This window comes from Accipiter gentilis, chromosome 10 (genome assembly GCF_929443795.1).
Source record: "Accipiter gentilis chromosome 10, bAccGen1.1, whole genome shotgun sequence".
Taxonomy (NCBI): Eukaryota; Metazoa; Chordata; class Aves; order Accipitriformes; family Accipitridae; genus Astur; species Astur gentilis.
The window spans coordinates 7,158,375-7,179,424 of NC_064889.1; the positions used below are offsets into that span (position 1 = coordinate 7,158,375).

General features: G+C 42.9%; 1 protein-coding gene across 3 annotated transcripts in view; it reads left to right on the plus strand.

Annotated features, from left to right (window-relative positions):
* RORA (RAR related orphan receptor A) overlaps positions 1 to 21,050 on the plus strand; it is a 382,781-nt gene that overhangs the window by 311,886 nt on the left and 49,845 nt on the right. Inside the window, exon 1 of one of the 3 annotated variants that reach the window (XM_049813338.1) lies at positions 1,925 to 2,124. The exons of the other annotated variants lie outside the window; for them this stretch is intronic. Within the exon in view, the coding sequence (XP_049669295.1) occupies positions 2,094 to 2,124 (31 nt within the window). The 5' untranslated portion in view covers positions 1,925 to 2,093. Of the gene's footprint in view, positions 1 to 1,924; positions 2,125 to 21,050 lie in introns of those variants that run through there. 3 annotated transcript variants of the gene reach the window in all.

Sequence of the window (21,050 nt, forward strand, 5' to 3'; positions counted from 1 at the left end):
CTAACTCTGCATTACAATATATTAAGACATCATTCTCTTGCGCATGCTGCAAGTCTTCTGACTGCATCTAAATTCCACAGCAGCAGCAGCAGCAGCAGCTGGCCCACGTGGAAAGGCACCGTTTTCCGGGTTCTGAACAGCGCTGTTAGTGGTATTTGATTCAGTCCAGGATGTCCTGGAAGGTTTCTGTTCGGTACGTCGCAACTTTAAAACATGTGCTGCGGATAAAACTCCATCAACACAAACCCATCTGGGACCGATCTGCCACTGTAACTTTTCTGAGCGGTATCTCACTGTATATGTAGTGCTATTCGTAGGAACGGCTTAATGTAAGTAAGGATGACAAACCCAGATCAAAAACTTTATGCCAAAGATACCTGCTAAATTTACCCTACTGCACCAGATTAGCTCATGGCATTTTTTTAAATAAGGAAGATTTAAAACAATATTTAGCATTAACGGGACTTGAATGACTAGACTGATTAATGGTACGTATACCTGGATAGCTTCTAATCGTGTTTAAATAATATCGTACTGTATTAAGAACTCATTAAAGAAATAGGTAAGAATTAGACATTAGGGACCATTTAATAGCAGATTGTTTCGGTGTCCTCATCTCCTAAAGGCTCTTTCTAAATACAGGGCTTTGTTTCAAATATGAAGATGCTTCCCCTGGCTTCTGTTTATCTATTTTCCCTTGTCTTAATTTCATTAAATGCTTATGCTTCTGGTTAAATTATTATGAAATGTTATATTCTGTTACTCTGTCCCCTGTTAAGTACCTTGTAACGGATCAATGCTTCTCTGCAGTTTTGTGACAACTCTCTTCCAGTGGCTAAGACAGGACTTGGAAAAAACAATATTGGTTTTGTTAATGCAATTTTCACTAAAGTGGGTGGGGGTTTTCTTTTTCATAGGTTGGCTTTTTTCTGTGTTCAGTCTTGTGCTATCCCTCTGGTAGCGTGGATGTCTGTGTATCAATGATGCAAAACTTCATCTCGCAAACTGACGGTAACGGTGACAGCTGATGCTATGGAGTACATGAAAGTAACTCCAGCAGTGGTATAATGCTTCGTCTGTTCCAAGCAGATCCTGAGAGAATACGAACCCCTCGCCAGACAGATTTAAAATGCAAATGCTGCTCGGCTTGATCATCAAGTCGACTACCAAGTGCGTAGTTGCGTTATGCCAAGACGTAGCTTCAATACGGTTGTTTTTTTAGTTAAAACGACACTTACAGGTCCTTCGGAGCGGGGCGGGGAAGGCGAACTTCGCCAGAGGACCGGGCCAAAACGGGCAGCGCGCTGATGGTGCTATCGGCTCTTCCAGCAGCGCCGGTCGGCGACCGCCCGCGCCGTTCGGCGTGCGGCCGCCGGGACTGACGCCCCCGCCCAGCCCCTCTCTTCCGTTCCTCGCTAATTCCGCCACCCCAACCCGACTCACCGCGCCTCCTTCAGCTTCCCAAGCGGCCGCCCAGAGCCGCCGCGGGGCGCCTTGCGGGGCCGTTCCCCCGCCGGCGGGCCCGCCGAAGCCCCCGCGGGCCGCAGCCGGGGCGCTCCGCGGCACCTGCCGCGCCCGCTCCGCCTGCCCGGGGCCGCGGCGGCACCCCCCACGCACACCCCCCCGCTCCCTTCCCCGCTGCCGGCGGGCGCGGCGCTCCCCTCCCGCCGAGCGAAAGGCCCCGGGGCCCGGGGGGGGGGGGGGGTGGGGTGGTTAGCAGGAGGGCGGCGAGGCGGCAGCCGCCGGAGCCCCGCGGCGGCGGCGGGGGCGGTGCTGCCGGGCCGGGCTCGCCCCGTGACCGGCCGCCCGCACCGCCCCTCGGCGCCGGCAGGGGAGGGGACGGAGCGAGCGGTGTAAACAAGGCGGGGGGCCGGGGCTGGCTTGATGTCAGCGGGTCACATGGAGCCTCATATGGGCCGGGGGATGGCGGCGCGGCGCGGCTCTCCGCTGGCAGGCGGCGGCGGCGGCTGCTGCTGCTGAGGCGGCGGCGGCGGCAGCGGCGGTGGTTCACGCCGAGGGCCCGGCCCGTCCCTCCTCCCCTCCCCGCCTCCCTGCCCGTCGCGCTCCGCTCCCCGCCGCTTCGCCCCTGACAAATGATGTGTTTTGTGCTCGCCGCGATGAAAGGTAGGCGCAGCCCGCGGGAGTCGCCGTGCCGCGGCGAAGCCCGGCCCGGGAGCGGCGGGGCCGGCTGGAGTCAAGAGTTCTCCGTGGCCTCCCTTTTCCGTGCGCCGGTGCCAGCGCTCGGCCTCCCGCTGATGCGGGGCGGCCCCGGGCGGCCTGCGGGAGCCCCGGGCCGGGGGGTGGCGCCGCCGGTGCCGGTGCCTTGCCCCGCGAACCGCCGCCGGTGCGGGGAGCCGGCCGGCCGGCCGGCCGGCCCCCCCCCCCCCCCCCCCCCCCTCCCCTCCCGGAGCAGGGGGAGCTTTTTAGGAGCTCTCGGAGGGACGGGACGGTTCAGTCCTTCCCGTGAGCGCCGGGCAGCGCCCGGGACCGCCGCTCTGCCGCGGTGTTGGGGTGCAGGCGGCCGCGCCGCGTAGGGAAAGGAGCGGAGCGGAGCGGTAACCCCGCGGAGCCGAGCGGTAACCCCGCGGAGCCGCTGCGCTTTACACGGTCGCGTACGAGTTAGAGGGTAAGAGAGAGCTTATCCGCTACGCTAGCACGGCTTTTCGGCGGGAGAGGTTACGATTAACGTGGTTGGAGTCGCACGAAGCGGAGACGAGCTGCCTGATCTTTCTGCAAACCCTCGGAGAAAATACGTACTGTAAAAATCCGCTCTAGTACAGGGGAAAAGAAGGCGCAGCATCCTGTAGGTAGCTGATGGGGCTGAAATGCCGTCCTGAGAGATGGCTGCTCATGTTTAAAAGGCTTTGGAATAAAAGGAAAAATAAGAGCTACTCGGTGATTTATTTTCTTTCAAACCTGAAGTTTTCTCTGCTTGCCGATCCGAGTCCTTAGTGAGGGGCAGTGTCAGGCTGAGGAGAGTCAAACGAAGTTTTTGATGGGAAATCAAAAGTTTAGAGGTATGTTTTCAGTCTGCCCCGTTTCCTGGTAAAATGACGTTCACGGTAGAACTTTGCATTGCGACGTTTTTAAAGTCATAGTTGTTGCTTTAAAAAAAAAATAATAATCTGAACCCAGTGACCGTCTTCTTCAAATACAATATTCTTTTGTAGTAATCCAAAGAGTATCGCTGTTGACGTCTCAGTTTAACGTCTCTGTTAAAATACTGAACCTATACCCTTTAAAATATTTTCGTGGGCTTTGTAGGTAAAGTTTCTCTTTTTCAGAAAAAGTAGTACTTGGAAAAAGAAGATTGAATCGTGCTCGAGCTAGAGACTGTTTCCTTTTTTTCCCCACTTTGCAAGAGCAGTAGGTAATGCGCACCAGTAATAGCGTAGTGTTTGAGGCACAGTAATTTTCAATTACTAGGCTTCCTTTTCTTCTTGGAGAGAAGCCTATGTGAATTAAAAGAAAAGCACTATATTTATTAATCATTAGCCATGCTGAATGTATTTGGCAAGAAAATGTAATTGAGTTGACTCAAATACTTGCGTCTGTAACAAAAGGAAATGCATTTTTTTTAAGTGCAAACTACATGGATATTTTAGCAGTCCCTTAGAATTCTACATATTCTGATAAGAGTTTTTCAGCATATCCCTTATAAGCCTGTTAGAACCGTGAAATCAAATAAACAAATTTTTTTAAAAAAAAAAAAAAAAAAAAAGAAACGCAGGAAAGTACACCAATTTAAAAAATTTAGAGGTTGTAATTGCATTGTATGCTTCTGGACAGAGACTTAAGGTATGTTGTAAAAGAGCAGGCAGATGATTTTCAGCAACTCAACTTTGAAATATTTTTTTACTCTCTTGGGGAGTTTCATTTAAACCAATTTCCACACTGATGTAAAATCTTGGCAGAGCCGAGCTTTTGGGTTTTAAAGTGTAATTCCTAATGGCTTTATTATGAAAATACTTAGGTCTTTTTACAGAATACTTCTATGGTATGTTTCATTCATGTTTCATACTATTTAGTTTTCTAGTGCATTGAAAAACTTTGTTGGTTTCTTGTCCTTTCTCTAATTTGCTGGACAAGGTTCAGCTGGAGGAAATGTGTTGTCGTTTGTCTTAAAGTGACCTCTGACTGCCATGAAATAATAGATTCATAATCCAGTTTTGTGATTTGATAGAAGTAGAATGGTAGCATAGGGAATGCATTTTTATGTAAGCTCAAAGGTACAAGGGAAAAGTGTAAAACGTGTAGATGAATTGAATATTTTGTTTATTCTCGGTGCTGTAATGGCATCTTTTGGCGCTTCTGATCTTTTACAGTTCTGAAGTTAAAGTGCAGAAAATTATGGTCTGCAGGAGAATATGGGATGTTACAGATTTCTATATTGGATATTTTATTTTTTTTAAGTGAAAAAGAAGAGTATTCATTTCTTTCTTATTGCTGTTCAGGTAGCCCTAATTGATACCATGTAAAATTAAATTGCGAGTAGTCGTATTTTTCATGCAACATAATGTTCTGGCAACTGTGCTTTCTTTCATTTTGAGAAGTCCTCAGACTTCCAAACTATATACAGGTTTGAATAAGTAAAGATTTTGGTCGGCTGTCAGCACATCGATAGCTGTGCTAGTACGCTTAAAGAGCTGGAAAACAGACTAGTCCAATGAAGAGGCCGGACATGTCCTTAAGACAGGCTGCATGATAAGAAATGTAACTTTCTGGGTTCAAGCAGAGAGGAAAGAGGGTTTTTTCGATCTATTTCTAAGAAAATAGGCAGGGGTGAAGTATCAAGGCTCATAATGACTGAGTAAGTATTCTATAGATTGGTGGGCTTTTAAAAATTATTTATCAACTATTGTGAGTCTGTGTAGAGGATTCAGGAAGCCTTGCATTCTTAGTTTATAATATATGCAGGCCAGTTGACTGGCTGATAGCTTTAAGGGAGAGTGCAACTTCACGTGATTACCAGTAAAAGTTTGCAAAGAAACGGGATAATTTTGCCAGCATGTTCATTGGTACACATCTTATTCCTGTGAGAGTCTTCACTGGCAGAAGCTTCAAGGCTGACTTCAAGGAGAATAGTACTAAGTGCAATGAATTGGTGAACAAATGCTCTGCGCTGGAGTAGAAACATGGATTCAGTTGTCAGGTCAGTACATAACTGGAGGTGAGCCCAAGACAGAGGGAGCTAGACGCAAAAGCGTGGTATTCTACCATTTTTTGGTACTTACTTTGTAGAGAGACAGGGGGTGAATCAGGCCGGGTTTGGGTGAGAGCTGAAGTACTTGACTTGTACTATCATCAGGCCCAGACAGAAGGGTTTGGTCTACTGGTGAGTTTATAAAGTATGAAAATGAACCTAGCAATAGTTTCACTATCCTTCATGTGAACATCTCTAACTAGAGATTCGTGGGAAAGTAGATGTAAATTTTCTAAGCTTTTTCTACCTGGGTGTATTTACTGGTAAGGAGAATTTGAGCTACTAGTCCTGACTTATGCTGTGTGGACATCGACAAAGTTGAATTTGTTGCTGTTTTGCGGAGGAGAGACCAGATGAGCAGAATCGGTTGTTACTTGGTTGTGAGGAAAACTGTTTCACTTTGGGGGTCTGTGCTTGGATTGTTGGAAGTATAACCTGTTTTCCGACTGACGCTGTCTCTGAATGAAAATTCAGTCATTTACAAATACCTATTTAAGGAAATAGACTCTGTCGGTTTCCTTATGAGTGCACGTGATTTTTGGATCTTACTGTATTTTTTCTGACTACCCAAGCTGCGGTTGGGCAGATAAGCAGGATTTCCCTTAATGCCAGGCTGTAGCGCTGAAGGGAGGAGAGTGCTTTACTTGCAGCGACCTCCACGCTCCGGGCTCGGCAGAGCCAGGTTGCTCGGAGGCCGTCCATCTGGGGATTTATGCAGTACTGCTTACTGCGGGTGAGCTTTTCTGAGTCTGTCCAAGCCTGACCTTTTGACGTGTTTTTTTGTCATGTATCTTGGCACCAACCTGCCAGCACGTTGGTAATTACTCTGTGTTTTTCACCAGTAAACAACTGCCTGTGGAAAAATATCTTGCCATAGGATGAAAAAAAAGCTGGTTTACAAATTGGAGTATGTTTAAATTTGCCTTCACTGTGGTACTGTTGAAAGTTAAATCCAATTTAGCAAATACCCCTGGTACAGACCTTCTGTTGACTAAATATTAACAGAATCTGGCCTTTGGAATTGCTAGCTGAGAGACTGTTTTCTTGCTGCTTTAATTTCATACGGCTGATCTGAATGACTTACTTGTACCCATGATGTTTGTTGCATCGCATTTGCAGGATGAGATTGGTTTGAGGTTTATTGCTGAAATGTACTTTTCAGTCCCTTTGAAAGACTCAAGATTTGCAAGTAAAAGAAGAGGAAATCTGTCTTTATGTCTCTCTCTGTGATAATCAAAGGCAGTTGCATGCTCTGTACAAGTCTTAGTTGGGGACGCTCCTTTCAAGTATGGAGAATCTGTACATCCTGTTTAAGTCAGAGAAGACTGTGGGTGCTGAACATCTCGCTAGATCAAACTCTAAACTTACGTACAGCTCTTGCCTAGCTGAAATGGTGAGCCTCTTCCAACTGGCTGGCAGTACAATCTTAAAAATAATTCTTCTAGGATAATTCTCAATAATTGGGGCAAAGCTGAAGTGGTCTGTGGATTCCACGCAAAGAATTCTATACCCTTTAAAAAAAAAAAAAAAAAAAAAAATCCCTGAAGGGATGAGGCTGTAGAGGTGGGTAGTTAAGCATTGCTGGCGTTTGGGGTGTGGGCTGTGCACAAATATGAAATGTTGTCACATTTTACCCAGTGAGCTGATATGGGGGGATGACGGCAGCTGGTTCAGCATGTGGTGCGGGGTAACAGCCTGCAGCTTTGCAGCTTGGCTCTGCACTGGGGAAGTGAATGTTTGTATTGGCGTTTATTAGTTCGGGGAGTAGTGTCTGGAGACCTCGGTCAAGAACTGAGTCCTCTTTATATCGAGTACTTCCCCAACGTCTATGAAAAAGACTGATTTCTTTACTCATTCCCCATTATAGAGAGCCTTGCATGTTTGGGTTTCTTTTTTTGTAGGATGATGTACCACTCAATTTTAACCTTAAGGGGTTTTAAATCTTATTTCTTGCTTTTCTTGCCTACAGTACAGTATAGAAATGATCACTGTTGTGTACTAATTACTGGCAGGGTTGTTAGTATTTCATCTTCACTACACACCATAACTTTAAATTGGTATATTTGTTTCTAAACTATACGTACTAAATCAAAACTGTCAAATCTTTGTGTCTCTCCCGAGTAGATACATGCAACTTTGTTTGACTTTGCAATCCTCTATCTAGTATTGGAGGACGTTGAGATGCAGCATGTTCTTTTTTGTTTGTTTGTTTGCATTCCCATGAGATAAGTTTTTGTAGCGTGCAAAATAACTGCGTTTGAGAAGAATTAGTTGCTATAGTCAGGCTTGATATATTTTAGAATGTTATTCTGGAATTTTGTTATTTGCAATGAGAGAAAAAAAATAAATATTCACCTTTCTTGTATTTATCTGTGAGCTCTAATTTGCGATTACAGCTGATAACTCCTGAGATCAAGCAAGCAGTAGTTTTCTCCTTTTGTGATTTGTCTTTTCCTTGAGGACTGATATCTAAGGGATATGCACATAAGTAATAGTGGAGAAACTGTCTTCTAAACATCTCATTCCTTTTTGAAGATCAGTTTTTTCTCTTTTTTGCAATAAACATGAACAGGGGAGGGGAGGATTCTGTCCTCCAAGAATAGCTATGTTATGAGAAAAAGGTGACTCTATACAGTGCAGACCTCTCTGCTTGTTGGATTTAAAAAAAAAATAATCACAGACTGAAAAGTTGAAGCAGAAAACCTTGTCAGGAGATGTGGCAGATGGGCTTTCTTCTTATACTACTTTAAAGGGAGCCTTGCCTGTGGTTAACAAAGTCTTTAGTTTGCCCAGGTTTTTTTTTTTTTCACTTTTCTTGCTAGAGGTATTTAGGCTAAGAAGTTCTGCAAAATATAGGTTGGCAAGCTCGGTGCAGTTTCAGGCTGCTTCCCAGTTGCCTGCACCTTATGTTGAGAACACCAGGGAGTGACTCAGGGCGGCAGTGACTCACGGGGTGTCGTGCTGTTCCCCTCTTCAGAGCGGGGGTTAGCTGCAGTAGGGAGCTTGCTGGCAGACTTGGAAAAGTCACTGCGCTGGAGAGACCCCCTTGCGGTACCAGCGCTCTACACTGAGATTGTCTGCCTGCACAGGTTGGCACACAGATTCCCGTTTTTGTGGAAAAAAATGTAGTTAAATTAGTGTTTGCTTCCCTTTTCCTTTTTGGTGTCAGGGGACGGTGATGTTTTTGTGCTGACAGGAGCAAATGGATATCCAGGAAAATCTGAGCCCAGCGTTGTGAACGTTAGGGCATCTGTCTCGCGTCCTACCGCCACTCGTTTTGTGCACGTGTACTGTCTGCTCAGAAGCACAAAAGCTGAAGCTGTTATTAGCCGTGCAGTTGCAGCCTCTGAGATGGCTAATGCTCCTTGTGCTCTTTGGATGCAGCCTAATGTGAATCTCTGACATTTAATGCTCTCACAAGTGCAAGAGTCTCCCCAAAGAAGTCTGGGGGTTCCACGGCACTGTTGGGGGCGAAGGGGTAGCCTGCTGCCCTCACGGTCAAACACAGCCCATTTATTTCTGCTGTTAGTGAATGCAGCTGGGTGCAGTTCATCTTAACGTGAACCTGCAGTGGTCAGCAGCACCCACTGCTGCTGCCCTTTAAGGTACAGCCTGGCTCCACTACACTTAAGCAGTTGACTTCAGTAAGGTCACAATTTCACTGCATTTTTTGTTTTCTTTCCTATGTGGTGGAGAGTGATGTAGGACCCATAGCTTGTGGCTCTGGTGTTTGTGCTTTGGGCTTTTTGTCATCTATGTACATAGCCATCTGGGCTAAAATCAGTGTCCAGAGAGGTATAATCATCCCAGCTTTCATTTTAAGAGCATTTATCTCAAAGCTTAATTAAAGCTACTTGGTTGTAAATAAGTCTAACCTCTTCACTTCTGAACAATGCAAATAGAATAGTCAGCATACTTATAGGGTATCAGCCATGTAATTATTGTGTAATGTTTGTGTTCTTTGAAATACTGTGCTATTTATTGCCATTGAATCCTGGGACAAGGTGCTTCATAAAACCAACTGCGTGACTCTTTATTTATGCACTGCAGAAGAAGTTGATCATTCTCAAACGAGGGGGCGGAGAAGCGACATTAAATCTTTACATAGACAGATGCACTGTGACAAAGGCTTTGTCAGAGTGTTCATTCAGACTGAAGTGACCACAAACTGGAGTTTTGTCTGGTTGACAGAGTACCCTGGGCTGTGTTCCTGCGTGGCAGGATTGCTTTTCACTGGCTCTAGGTGGTGCTGGTCTGAGGTGCTGCGGGCACCTGGCCCGGCGGGGCCCGCTTGGCCCTCCTGCCACCTCTGCTCACACCTGGTATGTTGAGAATACTCTCTGCACCGTCAACTGAAAATAAGGAAAAGGGCCTGTCGCCATCGGCACGCACTGTCTTCTGCAACGTGCTGTTTAGTATTCCTTAGGTCCTAAAGACTTCCTTATTCTTGCTGTTACTTAAACTGCATGAAGCTGAAACCTGGGGAAGGATGCAGAATGGCCGTGGCATCTGCTTCCAACCCTCGCAGATACCAAGAGCTGATGTATTTGGTTCTGCTGGTGCATCGACCTCTCTGCCCCAGAGGCGAAGGGGGAGGCATCTGGGACACTGAGGTTTTCTGTATACCAAGTTATACAAGTGGGGTAGGGAGGTATTTTGAACCGCTTTAGTTAAATAATCTTAAAATAGGCTGGGTGGCATGCACGTGAAATGCAGTTGAAAGCTGTGTTTGTTTCAGATGACTTTTACTTTGGACAGAATTGTCTTAGTTTTAAATAGTAATTTTAGAACAGATGAGTCGGAGCAGTGGGAATAGGATTGCATGCAGAGCCTCAGGTTTTCAGTCACCACCACAGTTTGAAAGGGGACAGGGCTGTGCTCAGGCCTGTGTTTGCGGTACTGAATTTCTACCTCTTTCTCCAAAACACCAGGTAAGTTGGGCAATTTTCTCCCTTCATCCAAGTATCATTTGCTGTTTAAGACCTAGTCCAATTTACACGATCTGATTAGAAATCAAGTTCTCATTGCATGTGGCACTTAATTCACACCTCTTGTGAGACTGTCAGAGGTCTTAAGAGTCGATACTGTGCCATGGGTTAAGCATGCCTAAAACTTACGTGAGCTGATGTTTACCTGACTCTTAATTCTGAGGAGAGAAGCACTCTCTTGTCCAGCCTCCTCTACTTGGCCCTGTGCCTAATGGGACATGATTGGAAGTGTCATTTATATTCTCACCCCAAAAGAAGGTTAAATTCTCTCTAAGCCCCAGGTGTTCTCTGCCTGAAGACTTTAGTCTAGGTAGAGTGTAGAAAGCCGATAAAAAGTGATCCCTGGTCGTCAGAACATTTAGAGCTTCCTTTCTGTACATAGGCATTTGCATGCTTTAATTCTGACTTACATTTGAACGGTATAAATTGCTCTACTACTTGACAGGAACAGCAGTAGCTGCTCTCTTCCTGTATCAACCGTAATGTTAGTCATAATGGGTGCATTTTTGCATTCAGCTAAATTAATTTGCTCATCTTTGTGTTTGATTTGGCAGAGTAGTTATTGTGGGAAAATGCACATTTTCTGGTAAATTTATAGTGATTACTTGAAGCTCAATTTGGGAATTAATAAACCCATCTTCTGCACTGCAGAAAACTGCTTGTTGTAGATTGCCACTTGTTTTTCCCCTCCTTGGGACTAGCTGCTCCTAGTTTACTGTAGAAATGTTTGCTTGCTGGGTCTTACATTACTAACCAATTTTGGAGGATATAAATGTAAGTGAAACTACCATTCGGTAGTAGGTCTCATACATCAGGCTGGAGCACTCGGGTTTTGGAGGTGTGTTTGCAACTATTGCTGCAGGGTCATGCTCTGCCACGCAGAGAGGGGCAGATCATTAGTGATCATCTGGAGTAGCTGAGCTTATGCTCAGCATTGGTTTTCCTTCAAAAGGACGCTCCCTGCAATTGTTGGATTGACACAGATGTATCGTGTTAAGCTTTGGGTAGAGTTTTTCTTGGACCGTGGGTGCGTTGCTGAATTAAAAGAAGTATTTGCTTAAAATATGAGTACGTAAAGATGTTTATAACTGCTGGATAGATTCTTGTATCAACAGATAATAAAAAAACCAGACAGGTTAATTAAAGAGCCAGAGATGTTTCATTTGAGAAACCTCATATACATAGGCGCCTTCTAAATGGCTGAGGAAAACAGGCCCAGAGCATTCCTCCCTCCCCAGATGCTCCCCAGTGATAGCAGGAAGAGCAGCAGTGGTTGGCAGCACTTGTGGCAGCCAGCAGTGTGGAAAGGCACTGGGCTGGAGCGAAGGTGTAGGGGCTGGAGCAGGGCCAGCGGAGTAAGCTAAATAAAGGAATTGATTTTCCTATTGTTCTCTTCAAGGAGGATCAAGTCTCCTGCTTGGGATGCTTTGATTGAAGCTCTATGTGAAACCTCTCAGTAACACGAGCAATATTTCGCCCTTGCATTTTTCTTGGTGGGTTATTTTACTGCACATGATAGAATCGGAGTGAGCGCTGAGAACCAACTTTTGCCTGGACCTGAAAAGGCCCTGAAAATGTGATGTTTCTAGTACTGCTACGGCTGGCTCTATTTAACCAGATTTCCTAAAAATCTGCTGCTGTCTCTGGGAATAACTTTGCAATTCCCAGCCAGAAAGGTGGAGTGCAGCACCTGGCTGCCTGGCATGGCTAGCACTAGAGTGCTCCCTCCTTTGCGTACATCTAGCTCTTAACACGCACTTTTCGTTACTGAGCTGCTGGATATTTTTGAAAAAGAAGAATCAGTATCTGTAACAAATTTGTTTCATTTTAGGTTCTTTTTTCTCTCTTAGTAGAAAGGACTAAGCTATAATATTTTTTTCTCACTTTAAAATTTTGACTTAAAATGTTCAAAGTAGTGCATTTCTCTGGCTGGTACACTGATGATGTATCTTTAAACTAGCTGGCTGGGAGAGGGGCATCAGTAGCAGTACTGATTTTGTTGTGGAAACCTAGAGCTCAGTATGGGGAAACGTTCCCTCCTTGCTGTCACTGTTCCAAAATATTCTAATTTTCTTCTGATGTTTTCCCTCTCAACCACAGTGTTTATACTTACAGAAGGGAAAAGTAGCCAGACATAAAGGTCATGCTATAAAGCAGAGACCTTTTGAATGGCAAAATCTCACTCCAAAGAATTTCTGCTCTTAGGATTGATTTAAAAGCCCTCGCAAAAGGGCTTCATAATGGAAACTCTTTTGATTGTCTCACACTGGCAGCTCTAGCATCTACTGGTGGTAAATTTGCACTTTATAATGTGTTATTCTTGCCAATGTTGATTAGTGTTTTGTCACAGAAGTAACTAACTTTGTAATTTAATCTGCCTTGGTATTGTCAGTCTGAAATTTTATGTATACACTCTGCATTATGCAAACTGTACTGCAGAGGTTACCTCTGGCTCTGGAAGTCCCTGAACTGTAAACTGCTGGAGGCTGGCAGAGAGGAGCCAGAGAGGTACCACTACATGCTTACCTTGGCTTTACACTATTCCCAATGCAGCTGCTCCTGGTCACTGCTAGAGTCCAGGCACCAGCCCAAATTATTTAAAAGAAACTGAGGAAATGCATACTTGACTAGGTAATTATACTTTATGTTAAACACATTCAGATATATTACCTAATGCCTGTATTAATTTGTAATACTTGAAAAACCTGATTGGATCTTGGTTTTTAATCAAGTTATCATTCCAGAAGAGTAGCACAGTTCTTGTGGAAATTCTGAAAACAAGTTACTAAGAAATCTGACTCATAAAGCAAGTGCCTCGTGAAATTTGAATGTTTAGAAGGGAAAATGACTGGCAGCTCCTCTTGTAAGCACGCTAGTTGCAATAAAGTATAAAAGTTCAACATCAAAGACATCCCCGCTTAGTCTGTGGCATATTTGTACATCAAAGAACAAATACAGGACAAAAGGAGCTGTATAGAGATACAGTTCAGCCTTCAGACAGGTCCCTGTGGAATGCTAGAGAGCGCTGCTTTCATGATGTGGAAATTATCTCTGGCACATCTTCATTTCTGATTTGGGGAATAGGTAAGATTAAAAATTAAAAGTAGTGCCTCAGAATCCAGTCTTGCCAATATACTAGGTAAGAGAGTCTGAGCTTACATGAAGCCAAGCAGTGCTGTTTCTGTGCGCGGTGTGACTCAAGTGTATAAACATGGGTGACAGATAGGAAGTGTGCGTGCAACACTGCCGTGACCTGGGGAGGGGAGGATGGGCAAAAGGTACATAAAATGCATAAATGAAAGCTAAATGTCTACTTTCAGATTAATTCTTTTTATATATTATTATGTCGGTTGCCAAATACCGTATCATGTTGCCCAAAGAGATTGTAGAGTCTCCATTTGTGGAGATACTCAAACCTCGACTGGACACAACCCTGAGCTGTAATTGACTGTGCTTTGAGCAGGGGCTGCACCAAGCAATCTCCAGAGGTGCTTTCCAACATCAACTCTTCTATGATTCTGTGAGAATAACACTTTTATAAGTAAGGCAGCTGTCTACTTGTATCTTTAGCTATGACCCCTCTTAAAACAAGACACAATTTGGCCAAAGATGTGACCAGCTCCGGCACAGCGAAAGTCCACCAAACTGATTTATTTTTTTTACTGCTTTTTTTGAGCTTTTGTAGTGTGCAAGTTGGATGTGGTTTTGCTGATTTGGCCTTTTAGTAGTTTGTCGTGGGTTTGTTTGGTTTTGTTGGGTTTTTTTAAATCCCGAATTCCCCCTTAAATTAATGAGAAAGTTTGTGGATGTCTGCCTTAGAACTAAAGAAAAGTAACCTTCGGTATCTAAAGCACGTGTCCTCTTTCAGAACAAGGCAGGGCATGGGAAACTGATTCCAGAAAATTGTTGGACTGCTGTTGACCAATTGGTGGTAGCATTGTGTTGAAGGCAGCGGAGACGTTGCTATTAATTTGAATGTATTTGTTTTAATATTAAAATGTAAAGTAGGTCACATCAGTTCTTCAGTTCCAGTCTTTCTTCTTCATTTGTATTTCTTATAGATAAGTGCTGACTGCTTATGTGGTCTATAAAAATGTTAATCATAAAATCCAGACTAAATCTGAATTCTCGAAAGTTCAAGTGTGCTTGGATCAATGGTTTTAATACCAGTTGCACCTTTTATGGAGATAGTATTGTCAGCAGACTCTTATTTCTTTTATTGCAGAACTAAAAATAGTTACAATTTCATGGAATCATTAAGAAATACAAAGGGTTTCTGTTAAAAACCCTAGGGAAACCTGATTAGGCATACTACTGTATAATTAATTAATGTGCTACTACACTTGGAGAAGTAGTGCATCAGTAAACAGAAGTCAGAATGTAAAAGGCTAAGAAGAACTGCTGGGAATTGCGTAAAGACATCAAGGCTTGAAAATAACAATTTGGGCACCTCGGGAGAGACCAGCATTTGCATTTGGTGGAAGGACAGAAAGCTCTCCAGAAGGCCAGGACAGGGGGAACTGTGAAGGCGTAGGCTTGTGCTTAGCACTTTCCTTTGCCAATGAAACAGCTGTAAACCCCTTTGATATTACTGGTTGCAATATTCCGTACTTACCTTCAAGTTAATGTTCTGATAGTTCCCTAGACTTAGACTTTCTTACGCTTTTAAAACAATGTCAGGTTAAGCGTTGTTAAAATGTTCCTTTTGTTAATACTGTGCTTTAAACACATTCATTCTCATAATTAAGTTGTTGCTTGAGATACGAAATGGATCACTGATTTGTGCCGTTGTTTGTCTTGTTTGCTTTGAGACCTAGAAATAATTGTCAGCAAGTAGTCTGTAATTATCTCTTTGGTAAAGTCAGGGTCTTTTATAATGTTACTGTAAGAAGATGCAGTAGTTGTGTGTGTAGGGATCAGAGTTGGATGTGATGATACATGAATGAGTTATTCTTCTGGAAATATGTTTAAAACTTGTATCAAATCCTTTGCTGCTACCGCACTGCCATAGTGTTACCTGGAGTAAGAATTCCATCTTGGGACAGTACGTGTACCGTGATGAGTCCCTGTGGCCAAGGAGGAAGAAGGAGCTATTACCACAAGCTTCCAGCATTTCAGAAACATTAATTCTTGGCGATTTGTGGAAGACATTACAGGGAAAATAGGTTCACATTTTTCTGTTTAGAGAAAAATACAACAGCTTTTTTAAAGGAAGCCCATTTCTATATCTGTTGCCTTGCCCTGTTGATGGGGAGAAATGAGCTGTATTTGAAGAGCTTTACCGACTAAGTGGCTTTATGTGGATCTTGCAACATGTGGGGGTCTTTCTAACAGCATGCTCACTTCTGCATACAAGGGCATTGGGGAGAGTTGAGGATGCTCAACACACTGAAATCAAGCCTTTTCTCAGAAAATTATAATAATTGGTTGTAAATAGTGACCATTGCTCTCAAGTAAATGTAATGGCTCTGTGTGTACCTTGCTGTGAGAAATTAACAGCAGACGTGTTTGTACTGTGCTGTTAAAAGAAGGTGGAGGTTTCCTCACTTGAGTATGTCAAGTCCTGGCCTGCTAGCTGGCATAGAGTGTGTTTGGAGGAGACAAGAGCTTTACATTTTAGAAAGACTAATCAAATAAATTCAATTTATATGCTAAATTGAAGGAACTTTTGAAAGAGTTTACTTCTGAATTAAAAAAAACCAAAACAAGTAACTCTTTAGAGACTGTTTTCCCACCTTTAAAATACCTGAACTGTCAAGTTAATAGCTTGTTATTTTAGAGAGTGTGTGTACGCGCGTGCACAGGGAGAGTTGCCAGCAACTCGTAAAATCAAAACCCGAAAATTAAATCCTTCTATATCCCTGTCCCGTCCCGGCCCCCCCCCCCCCCCAATTGAATTGAATTGAAAAATTTCTTAGGGAGGTGCCAGCAAAAAATAACATGGGGTTGTATAGCTTAACTTCTTTTCTTGGATTGTTGCTGCATTATTAGCAATTTGGTAAGCATGCTAAGTTCAAATTTTGTATTAGCAATGGGTGGGATCTCTTTACATGCAAATGCATATTCTGAATGGGCAACATGCACAGATGTCCAACTTGTCTCCTTGGAGCCTAAAGTTGAAGTTCTAGGAGCATGTCCAAAGCTGACATAAAGCTATGTATCTCACATGAGAAGCACTGTGGTGCACTGGCTAAGGCATTATTTCTAAATTTGAGTAAGTTTTTGTTAGCCAAGCATATTTTCATTGGGGGAAGTTTTACAGTTTTTGAGGACTCTTATCTACTTCTAGTGTAAAAGCACCTTAATAATTGAAATTACATAGCATGACTTCAAATGTAATCACCAAATATAATGTGGGAGAAGAATTAAATTTAATTATAATTAATTCCAGTTTCAGAAAATGCTTTCAAAGTTGTATTAAGCTGGATACCAAAATTATATCACTTTGGAAAATGTTCCAAGTCTCCAAACATCTCAGTAAAGAGCCTGTTTCACAAAGAACTACTTTGATCCAGCTATCTAAGAGATTTATCCAAGGAGACAAAACCCAGATTGCTTGCTGCTAATCCCGTGCTTTACAAACAAGATTTTAATTTTTATTCCCTTTACTTGTTTTTCAAAAATTCAGGCAGATATACAATGGGTTGGTTTCTTCCCGTAAATAATTAAGCCCATTGTAAACAATGTCAGTAGAAAGTAGTCTTGAGATTAATTTAGGTTTAAGTACCTACTCATTTTTTCGTTTTGAAGACAATGTTGTGTCCCGAGCAGTTGGAATGCTCATAAATCATGTTAGTAGAATGGGAGAAATTATCCCGAACTTACTATCTGTTAGACTTTTACATTTCTTGTCAAAACTTGTTTGTTGTCCCAAAGACTATCTCATAGAAGAAGTTGTCCTTTAGCTTGCTTCATTGCAAGTGGCTGGAAGGTTAGTGTAGCAGATCCTGTTTGTATTTCTCTTCGTATTAGCGGAGTTGCTTGTGTGCTTCAAATGGGCAGGTAGCTCCTGTCACTGAACGCAGGCAGGCTGAGCTGCTTCTGTGCAATACCTTTCTGATAACACTGCGGAAGAACTCTTCCCTCCTTTAATATGGGCCCGTAAGGAGATTAGGTGTCTCGGTGAAGCTGGGCTACTACTCAAAATTATCATCTTTTCATGATGAGATCAGGTGTTTGAACAACCTAATCAAAGAGGATTTAGCATGGCCTGGAAGAATAGAAGGCATTCCCACGCCCAAAAAGTTGAGTGTAAATACTGTGGTGTTTTTCATGGAAAACAGCATCTAGTAATAGAACACAGGAAGAAGCCAAAGGACCGTATTCTTAAAGAGAAAATACCTGTAGCACTGAAGGAATGAAAATAAGCATGTATTTGTTTACCTGTTTGCTGATGCCATCGCAGTAGTTCCAAGTACATTATTCAGTTGAATTAAAGAACCCACCTAAATACTTTAAGGCTTGTTTATTAACAATAACTGGTTTTAATGTCAGAGATGGTAAATTAATTTGGTTACACAATTTATCAGATGCTGCTAAATGTTGTGGATGTTATTAGTTATTAAGCAACCAACAGTTAGTCTGGAAATTTATTAAGTCTCAGGACATTGCATAAATAGTCCTAGATGGGAAAAATAATCTCCAGTTTGGAAGGTGAGTATCCAGTCTGATGCTCCGGACAGATGTCCTGCCGTCATACGAAAAGGGGCTGTGCCAGGCAGCCGTGTGCTATGAAAGTACTGGTGAAACTTCACCCTGCCCTCGGCAAAAGCCGGCAGAAACAGGCTTTGTGGCAGGACTTAAACGGAGCAAAGTGGGCTGGAATCCACCCCAAAGCAGTGGGCACCGGACGTGTCACTGAGTGCTCCTCAGACTCCTCAACAGCCTGCCGCGGTCACAGTCATGTCTTTCACGTCCTTTCCGAGTGATCTGATACTAAGCTGGTGAAGGGCTTAAATCTGTCAGAAGTCGGACCCGTAATAACTGTCCGCTCGCAGCCGGCCACCTGAGCCGGGGCTTCCTCCGCTGCTGGGCAGGCTTTGCCTTGACCCGCGCGTTCCCTGCGTACGGCCCGGCGGGCGCACCTTCTTCTGAGGAGAGCGGCAGCTCCCGACCACCGGGCTGGTGGAAGAGCTCTGCTTTTCTTTGCCGGGAAGAGGGGCTTTGCACTTTGGTGTTTAGGTGGAGGTAAACTTGCACTTACTAGATTCAGGGAGCTGGCTGTGTTTTCTTTATGAGGCTGAAGAGCACCTCAGAATGACATTAGCAATAGGTAAATCTGTATAAATTCTCACTTCTCTCTCTCTTCGTTTCCTTCTTACTGACTGCTTTAAGCAAATCTTCATTTAGTTTTTTTTAATGAAAACATTTTTTTTTTTTATGTAGTGAATCTGTCAGACAAAGTAAATTGACATGTCATGTAATAGCTTTGTGGTTTGCAGGGTTTATTTTTTTTTTTTTTCCTTGTTTTAAGTTGATGCCGAAGATGTATTTTGTTGCTGTTACACTGTGATGGATGAAAGAACTGCGCTGACTTTTATCCAGGAAAGGGAAGCGAGTTGTTTTCTTTCAAGGGCTGTAGATCAATTGGTGTCTTACAGAAGTAATACCATGAAAGTGGGGAAGAACTCCTCTTTGATACTCGAGTCTTTCTATTTCAGTTGGTACAATAATGGGCTTTTGAATTAAAGGTTTGTTAGAGCTTGTATCTGTTTCAGAGTATTGACAGCCGAAGCAGACTCGCTGAGCCAAAATTTATATGTTTATCCAAGCCTGTTAAAATCAGAATTTATGTTGACTGTACTAATGTTTAAGCTTTAATACCACTTTTCTATAGAAGGCTACTATTTGAATTTTCAGTGAAGTAAATTTCTTTACAATATGCCTTTGAGTTATGATTTATAACTGGATTCATATAAATAAATGCTTTCAGCTAAATGCTGTTGAACTAATTCCATTTTGAAGTCATTAATTATATTTAGCTCATTGAAAAAAGGAGGGGGAAAGGCATCAACTAACCCTGTATAAAAGGGTTTTTTCATAATTGTTTTGTGAAAAGGGTTTTGGGCCTCTTAAGCTATGAAGAGCGAGTGGTTTGTTGGGTTGGTTGTTGGTTTTTTTAATCAAAGAAGTGTGAACAGAAGCTAGATAATGCATTGCTATACCGCAAAGACAATTCATTTTGAACAGGCATTAATACACTTAATGCTTTTTGCTTTTATCATGTTAAGGTCTTTGGCTTTGCAGTAAGATCTGGCTGTGCAGTGAGCCTGCTAGTTTGCGCAGAAAAAAAAAAAAAAAACACATTAACTCTTCTCAGATTGGTAAATTTTCAAGGTAAAATTCTTCTGTTGTATGTTCAATTGAATGATGGGTTTGCTACATTCAAATGACTTAATTTGAGAAGAGATGTTACAGTTTTGACTTCTTAAAATATATATATATTGTGTGAAGCTTATGATAAAGTGCTAACCGATCATCAAAACTAAAATCTAGATGCAACCAAAGCACAGTGGATTTTAATGCAATGTATGTGAGCCTGTTCATTACACTTTATTAATAGGATTCCTTTTTGTCTTTTCAGGAGTTTCAGAGAGAAAATAATAAACCTAAGCACTGCTGATTGCAGTTTCCCAAAGACAGATTGGAAAATAAGTAGTGTATTTATTTTTAGACTGGAGTGTGGTACTTCTGCCATTTCCATCTTTATCCTTCCATTTTGGCTATTCCATTTATGTGGATGTAAGAATTTTCCTGCTTGGAATTCACACCACCCTGGGATTGCATAGGCTGCACGCAGAACTGTCATCTTGCTGAAGTGCTGTGTAATTGCCTGATCCTCTTTCCTTTGCTGTGTAGTTTCTCAGTTCTTTCATTTCTCTCCTTCATGTTAACATTATTCATCTCTAATTCACTTTCTTGTGTTCTTCTTTCACCCTCTTTTGAAAGCAAACTGCCAGTGCCTTATTTAATCTCTTTATCAGTGTGGTGAGGGGTAACAACACAACTATACATTTTAGGCCCTTTATAGCCAGCTCTTTCAGATCATCATGAAAGAGTAAAAGATAGAGCCCTCTAGGACACCTCTGTGCTTTACCTTTCTAACACTGCACACGCAGTTCTTCAAAAGATCTTTGTTCCTTTAGTAGCCTTCTGGAATAGTTCCAAGCGCACCAGAGGGTCGTGACAACTGGAAGAAACCATTTCTCCAGATGGGTTTTAATTGTCTTTCTATGTACCAAAATTCATGTCTGGTCTCTAGAGCCATGCTCCCCACCCCTGAAACATTTCTGACTTGTATTACCACCTTTTGGCAGTCTGTGCCAGGGACACCAGCAGACGCTCATTGGCACGCTTAGGAATCTTAATTTGTTCTTGCGTCGTGTTTTACTTGGAGAGAAACTGCTGCTCTCAGATTTGCGGTGTTGGAGGAAAGAGATGTGGAGTTACCATGCCAAGCTGCTGCAGTATCTAAAACGTTTAATTTTGAATCATGAGCTTCCTAAACATATACAAACTGTTCTGGTTACCAGGGTGATTAATAACAAATCAACCAGAGGCTAGATTTTAGGAAGGTGTCAATGAAACTTCTGCCTTGATTGTAGATTGCCTAGTAAATTTGAGTTTATTAAAATGAACTAGCATGAAGCAAGAAAGCTGTATGCAATTACGCTTAAACAAGTTGTTTTACAAAACACAGCAGTCATTGTCTAAATCACAGATGAGGTATACAAAACCAGAATATCAGTGAAGTGAGTTGGTCAACAAGTTTTGGAACTAAACAGTAAGGAGCAAGGAAAATACAAAACAACATACAATTTTGTGTTTCCATTAAAGATCCTTGGAACAGGGGCCATCTT